Raw genomic sequence first — 8,422 nt, 5'->3', positions numbered from 1 at the left:
TCATTCGATAAACCATACATAAAATTTCATGTTGCGAAAATATTTTTCCTAACTTCGTAAAAGCAAACATTAAATTTTATACCTTCCCGAATCTTCTTTAAATTTGAGGAAAATCCCTAAAATTCGTTAGGTGTAACGAAAGCAATCCGCCGAGCGTACAGTGATCCGCTTAGGCCAAATTATAATAGTGGGAGGGTGAAATTTTGGCGGTAGCAACGCCTGCGACATTCCTTAGAAAGCGGGAGCGCGGGAATCAATAAAGGATTTCCTGGCGACTTGCCCACGCATGTGCGTGGCGGACTGGCGGCTTGTCGCCGGCCACCTCGCGCCACCAGCGGCCTGCTCGCCGTGCTGCGAACCGTATGCTCCACCACCAGCTCCTGGGCGCACCAGGCCCGCACGAGGCCCGCACGCCCCCGGCCCGGCCGATGCGCGCCGGCTAGCGTACCGCCACACGTAATACTACGCCGGATGTTTTCATACGGCGGCACGGAGGCGTTCGCACCGGTCGCTGACCATCAACCCTATGTATGAGCAAATAAATCTCAGTAATAAGTAGTAGGCCGCTGCGTTATTGGGCGTATGATTCGCGCGCAGCGTCAGTGCGGTGCGGGGGTGCGCGGGTTGCGCGGGGCGGTGCGCGAGGCGCGGGGCGCGCGCCGGTGGAGTTGGCGCGCGACACGCTCTGTCCTCGCCCTGCGGCTCGCCCGCACCGACACCGGCCCCGGTCCTAACCTGACACTCACGACCACTCGATGACTCATGCACAAACGTACGCCCCTTGGTGACACTGTCGGGAGAGTGTAGTGCGAACCGTGTGTTGTTCCATGTAGGAGCGAGTGCGTGCTGTGTCGGTTGTCGTGTGCCCTTGTCATGTGGGGAGTGCGATGGCGCTGAGACGCAGCATGTCGCCGCGGGGGCCGCTCGGCCTGCTCGCCCTGCTCGCGGCCGCCGCGCTCGCCAACCAGCTAGAGGACATCCCGCACAATGAGTGAGTATCGTGCTCCCGCACTTTCCCACTCTCGTAGTACGTAGCACATAGTAAACTTGGCGCCGAGCGACGCTGACCCGCTCGCCACAGACTACGCATCACTGCCACACACTGATGATCACACAAACCACTGAATGAACCATGTTTATACATTTATTTATTGAGGAATATTATAATTATTGTTTATTGTTTGTAGCAATTTCTGTTGGCTGCACTTTATTAACAAGTTATATGCATTACTTTTCTTAGTAACACGGTTTGCCAATGATTTTAACAATGTTATAGAAATTATATAAATAAAATGCATGTTTAGCAATTACTTTAATCACGCTATTATTTCATTTCCATAATTTAAGTTGTATTAATTTAGATAGTTTTTTATTATCTTTGTATAAGTAAACATTTTTACTCACCTATACGATATAAGAGGAAAAGCGTTTGCTTTTCCTCTTATGTTTCCCTAGATTAGATATCTTTATTGTCCTTTACATGGTAATATGATTTAATTTCAAAACGTTATGCTATTGAATGAAGATTAGTATCCTTTTTTTCTCCTACTGTCTGAATACCTGTCATATAAGCTATATTATTAGCATACACATACAAATCAGTTGAATATAAATAATTTTTCCTAAATAACAAGTAAAACTGAGAAATGTTCAACAGACTTATGCAATCTCGCTCCAAAAGGGCAATGACATCGGCGCACAAGTACTAAAAGTCAGACTTCTAGCATAAATGTACTAGCCATAGATAGAATAAAACTTACTTAAGAACTATTAGTATTCTTTTGACATGTTTTGTGCTTTGTTAAAGAATAGAGTTATCAATCCAATTGTCTATGCATTGCATTGTTATTATTATATGGCTACATAGGTCTATACACGTACCTGCATAATTGCTTATTAATGAAGAGAATAAATATGTAAATTTAAATAAATATCAGGATTAATTCTGATCACATAATACACAGACATATCGTCATACGCAACATTTTAGACCTCCTATATCTACTTTAGAAATAATGCTAGGCCCAAATATTGTAAGAATAAGTACAGAATATAATTTAAAATAATGTTAATTTAGATGTTTCTGTTCTGATTCACTATGGAATTAATACAAATCGAAATTACTATAATACAAGCAATAACTCGGAATCTACTGATAGCAGCTACCAATATAAGATGCAACAAGGCCTTATAAATTATTTATATGTAAGTCTTTTTCGTCACTGATTCTACTCGATAAAGTTTTATGGAATTGAGTTACTTTTTTGACTAAGTATTAGTATATTCAAACTCTCAGCTTAAAAATAGATCTTTGATATAATTCAACCTGCCTTTTAATTGTGGGGCTATAGTACTATCGTTTAATAGTGAGAGGTGTATGTTTATGTATGTAGCAGAAGAATATAATCTAATCTTACTAAATGCAAAACATGTAATATTTGGAAAAATGTTTGTTAAATCACGTAAAAACTGCAAGATGGATTTTGATGTTTGTTACACAAATAGTTTCTTTTACCTATTATCGTTCCTTGCTAAACAAGCGTCTTCTTCCATATTGTGGGAGGGTTTAAGCCTTGAGTCCAGTTCTCTTTAACCTAGTTAATTACAAAGGATAATTTTTAACAGATACTAGTAACTCAAAAAGAGTTACTTATTACAGTTTTACAACAGAAATAACACCACAATATGGAAAGCCGTTATCGAGTAGATGTTAAACTCGATAATAAATGGCATCTTATGAAGGAAATGATGAAAATTGACACGTAACCATGGCTCCCCTGACTTTACCGTACATTAATCTTATTATTTGCACCTGTTGCCGCAGTTTTCACGTCATTTTTCCTTGTAATTTCTACGTAAAGACAAACATTATAATAACTGTCAACTGAAATAATGGTATTATATGTTGATTGGATTTGCGAAAATAGCTTTCGCTGTTTTAGTTACATTGAAATTAATTTATCATTAGATCTTTTCCTTGATGAGTCATAAAATTTCAAAATTGACTTCTTTTAACATTACGAATTAAAAATGCTTATGTGGTAGTGGACACTAATATAAGATGTTGTAAATATCCTCTATCTATGTTCTAGCAAATTAAAGTAACACAAATATTGCGTATCTAAGAATTATACCAAACTAGCTCAGGCTTTGCCTTTAAGAAGTTACAGTACAAAAAAACTTTCAAATCTTTTATCACGTAAACCTATCTCTTCAATCTACCTATTGAGAAAACGTTATCAATATCCGTTCCGTAATTTTAAAGTTCTAAGCATACATAAGGACAGACAGTGCAAAGCGACTTTGTTTTACACTACCTACATATAGTGATATCAATATAAAACTTGCATGGTAACTTTGCTTTGAGACCAGTCATATAAAGCTATACAACTAACTATCCACAGCCTTTGAACCACTAGTATTCAAACAGCAACAGAATCCATAGAACTTCGAATAGCTGAGTACAAAGTACAGCCTGTATAGTTAACCTTTTCACCGCCACGGACGTTAAGAGACGTAAAATTGAAAATCGCTCACGACGCCATCGACGTGATAGCACGTCAAAAATATCACTTTTTTATAGTTCAAAATAAACATATAACAATACGTTTCAAGTGTTTTCTTTCTCCTGTTATTATTACCTAAACATATTTATTACATTATTACACAAAGACATATAATAATTAGACAGTTGTACCTGAAAAAAAAACAAAGTAAATCATCATGCAAAATGTATAAATTTAGCCCGCAAATCCACGCCACAGACGTGAAGACGCGTCAACTAGTGATGTGCAAGGAAAAGGACTACAATCTAAACACTTTATGCAATATTTCGAAAACAAATTGAAATACTTCACTCCTTTCTGAAAAAAAAAATTTTTGTCTGATATGTTTTAAATTAGATTCAATACAAACCTAAATATGTAATAAAACTACCATATCTAGTGATAAACTCATGACTAAATAAGTGCAAATCGATCATTTTGTGGCAACTCTCGCGCATCTCTATTAGCGGAATCCCTTACAGTGCTTCGTACGCCACTGACGGAATCAGACGGCGCGCTCTGACGTCACCCGCGCTGCTGGACACTCGTAGTGTTGTTGCAATACGTTATTAATAATAGGTACATAAATTCTTGTGTATAATAAATTTTTCGTACACCATCTGCATATATCAATAATGTCGTCCGAAGTAACTTGGGTTTGTTTATCGGCGTAATTGACTTTTCTTTTTTTATTTAAATTGCTAATTAGGCTTGGTGAACATGGACGAGAATCTTTAGAAGTAGACATAATTAGCAAAATATTTTCGTAGTACGCGGAATAACAGTGACATTTCGAATCATAGAGCACAAAACATATTTATTTTACCGAGTCATAGAGTTCTTTCAAACTGTGTTTCCATGTTACTACATCAAAATAAATTTTATAGACTAGAAAAATATTACGAAAATTTTATTTCTACATTTATTAAAGTTTTTTATTTCTACATTTATTAAAATTTTATTTCTACATTTATTAAAGTACGAAACAATTGTGCAAAATTGAGTATTGATTATAATTTAACGTATTCAGATGAATGATTAAACGTAACGATATATTATACTTCACTCCGACTTGCCACACTGGTACATCTCTAATATAAGGCGGCAAAATTTGAAATCGCAGCGCTGACCACGCCAGTGGCGTTTCTTAACGTCAAAAGGTGTCGTCACAACTGGGATTAGTGCTGTGACTTTTTGAATAAAATATTTGAATTAAGTACTTTTTTTATGCAAATTGTTCGTGTATATCATTGTTATTTTTGGGTAATGAGTACTGAGTAGTGTAAAGTTGACACATGGGAGAAATTCAATAAAATTTTGTGGTACTTTTATGCAATTTTTACTCATAATATAAGAACACGTAAAATTAATCGAAGTTTTATCGATATACACTTTTCCCGTGACTATTATTTTGTAGGTATAAACGAAGGAATTTATTGCTTGGCGTGGGGAACACCGATTTTCAATATTACTCTGGCGGTGAAAAGGTTAACAACTTAATCCCGGTGTAGCGAATCATACGAGAGAGTTTCAGCTACTCAACGAGCCTTTGACTAGCGTATCGACAATTGTCTTAAGACAAGCACCGGGCTTAGCATACCGACCCATGAGCACTTCAAACCACAGACTGTTGTGCAATCACAAGCAGAAATATGTATATACTGTCACAATTTATACTCCTGAAATAAGATAAAATATTGCAGTTTGATAACTTCAAATTAATCTTAGTACCTCTGTGTATTTGAGGTATAATTATAGCCAAAATCATTTGGGTATTGTCACATATAAAAACACGTAAAATGTTGTGTGTTAAAATATTTTTGATCGTGACTGTACCATTGAGGTTGTGTGTAATTGCAGTGGTTGATAACCACTAATAAACTTTAAACTCAAATGAAGCGCAATCAATGTAGAGCCGTTTTACTATGATCGGTTTATCGCGTATGAGTTACTCAGAAGCTTTTACAAAAATTATAAATACCAATTCATTAAAGTGATATCAACATACTCATAAAATATCATATTGATATTCTACAACATATAAATAAAAATTCTAACCTCAAATTTGCAGAAATAACTTTCAAATACAAGCAAAACTGTTTCAAAACCTAACAATGTAAATCTAAAGTTTTCAGTATAACAGAATCTACAACATATATCCAAATCAAATTCCAGTAAAGCCTTTTAAATTGAAGTGAAACATTTGCGCTAAATTCCAAGCACAAATTAATTTGCCTGCAAGCTATTCGGTTTAAATTTAAACAAGAGCCACACATACACGAACACGAATATGTTGTTTATTTTACCTTTCCATGTAAATTGCATGAAAATCAATTACGGCAAACTAATATTGATAAGAGCGATTACATATGTAGTGAAGACTTGGTATGAGTACTTAGAATTGTGTTTCAAAGCTTTAATTTTTTAAGATCAAGTTTAGCTTGATGGCTCTGAAATGCTAAAGCCACGACGACTCGATCACGAGTCCCATATCTCAGCCATTTTGCTGAGGAATACAAAATCCTTAAATCATATTTTGCACTACAAATTTACCCACTATTTTGTACCTTAAAAATAAGTGTAGTTGTTGGCTAAAGATAATGAAAAAACTCTGTGATTAAAGTCTCGGAATCACGTTGAATGTGTCTAAACCTATAAGCAGTATTTATGTGGAAGCCTAGTATGTAGGTATCTCAGTGAGTGTCTCTTGCAGTGCGAGTGCATGGCACAGAGCGTGGCCAGGAGCAGACCATCCCGCATCGCTAAGCAGCTTATTGACAGGCAATTACAGAACGATATTCGCGCCCTCCGCCCCTACTCCGGCCTAACCTCCCCGCTCGCCCCTTTACTCTTCCGCTACTAAGATGAATTTCGGTAATGACATTTCGTCGTCACAACGCCGCGATTTGCTAAACGAAAAAGTTCACAAGTGACAGTTGAGAGTTCCGAGATGGATCAATTTGTGATAAATGGAAGCTGTTCGGTTCCACCCCCTCGACCACTCACACAATGAAGCCGTTGTAAAAACTTTGAATTATTAACGAGGATTTCCGCTTCAAGTAATTACAATTGTGCTGTACCGATCAAATGTACTGCCCTTGTTTTATTAATGGCTCTGTCACATTACATTGAGAATTAGCATTTACAAGATTGAGATGTCCACCTTTTGTAGTGTTATTTTAAGTAATAACTAACCTATTAGAGGACAAATTACGGAATCATATTGAACCCGTCATTATACATAATGGAGGTTCTCGTATAACCCATCATTACACAGAATGAGGGTATATGAACGAACGTGGTTATTTCATTCAATTTCCCCACACATCGGAGGCGTGAAAATCTTTTTACGTCAAGAGTGCAAATGAAAGCCTTAAACGAAATCAAAAAAATAGCAACCTAAGGGCGGGCGGCGAACACGGCGCGCAAACAAACTGTGTAGTCTGTGTACGCTTCATTACAAATAAATACTATCTGCATTTTAATTTGTTTGCTATTTGTTATTTATTATTGCGTGGCACATGTTAGCGTTGCTTTGTCAATAAGTATAAATCATTGTTATCTATGGGTTTTTATTTGAAATAGCTTTAACATTTGGTAATTAATCAATTTAAACAATCATTGCGCTACGAGTAAACGATGCTAATGAGAACACAACCTTTGTTACAATTACCCATCACGCTAACGTGAGTTCCTCGAGTTTTACTGCCAACTATTTTATGTGGGAATTAACCCGGTAGTAGGGGAAATTAAGCTCAGTTTCCGCGCACATGTTGGCCCACTGTCGATGCGTACTATCTTTAGATTACGTCAGATATTCCGCGGGCTCCCTCGAGATTGAGACCTTTTAGCCGCAGTGTGGAATATCACACCATTTGATGTTGTTATTAAAGGGTTAAGCCCTAGTCAAACTAGGATAGACAAAGTATTTTATATATTAAATACGCCAGAAAATACGGCGTATTGTAGTAGTATCAGTTTTTTTAAGAAGGGATACCAAATCGATGAGACGTAGACAATGGATACCGAAAAGTTTGAAATTGAATGAAAACTTACGATAAGGTCAATAACAGACTTTAACTTCAGCAAAGGAATTATAAAGTCTTTATACTCCATTTTACACTGCTTTCAGCCAAGATTTTCCCCAAAAACTAACTCAATAACATTTACAGGCAGACATTAAATGTAAAAAAAGAAATATTACGGTACTGGAAACGAAGTGTCGGCAAACAAACATCGCCCAATCGGAGTACACATGGCAGTTCAAATATTTGTGTTATCTATATGTTATAGAGGTATTTGCACACTGGCCTACGTCTTGACCGTCGGCAAGCAACATGTGGCTAGGTGCAATATCCGCTCACACGCGACCCTCTCACAATACCTCTATATGAGATACGGTCAATGCTCAATGTATCGGACTATTACTTTAGACCTTGTTTTGGGATTACACTACGTTTATTATTACCAACATTGATTAATTAATTTGTAATGATCGTACCAAGTAGCCTTCTTTGGTCTCTACCTATCTCTTTTATAAAAAGGTTTCCTATAGGAAAAAGGCATGATTTTATATAAGTACGTAACTATACAATTACTACTAAATGACTAAAGTAGTATCATTTCAGAAAAGGACATTATCTCTTTAAAATGAAAAGATATATTTTTCCGAAGCATGTTGGAATGCACAAGCAGTGCGTGTAGTTGACATTTTAATGAAATAAGCTGTAGAGTCGTTATTTGAAAATTTGCAAGCCACGGAATCCTTGACGGTTTACTACAGAGACTGTTTACTAAACTTGCTTTTTTAGAGTAGAAAGTATTTATCTTATCATTCGCATTATTATTATAAAATATCCAAGTTTTTGCTTCTTCTT

The 8,422-nt window shown here is 36.6% G+C and overlaps 1 protein-coding gene across 3 annotated transcripts in view; it reads left to right on the top strand.

Moving 5' to 3' along the window:
• Positions 1 to 414: 414 nt before the first annotated feature.
• The window catches only part of stol (voltage-dependent calcium channel subunit stolid), a 55,210-nt gene continuing 47,202 nt past the window's right edge, over positions 415 to 8,422 (top strand). For 2 of the 3 annotated variants that reach the window (XM_076118713.1, XM_076118705.1), the window contains exon 1: positions 415 to 991. In XM_076118713.1, coding sequence (XP_075974828.1) covers positions 888 to 991 — 104 coding nt within the window. In that variant the 5' untranslated portion in view covers positions 415 to 887. The remainder of the gene's footprint in view (positions 992 to 8,422) is intronic. The other variant, XM_076118722.1, reaches the window with a different exon arrangement.

Source organism: Anticarsia gemmatalis, chromosome 1, assembly GCF_050436995.1.
Source record: "Anticarsia gemmatalis isolate Benzon Research Colony breed Stoneville strain chromosome 1, ilAntGemm2 primary, whole genome shotgun sequence".
Classification (NCBI taxonomy): Eukaryota; Metazoa; Arthropoda; class Insecta; order Lepidoptera; family Erebidae; genus Anticarsia; species Anticarsia gemmatalis.
This window is presented reverse-complemented; position numbering and strand designations above follow the sequence as displayed.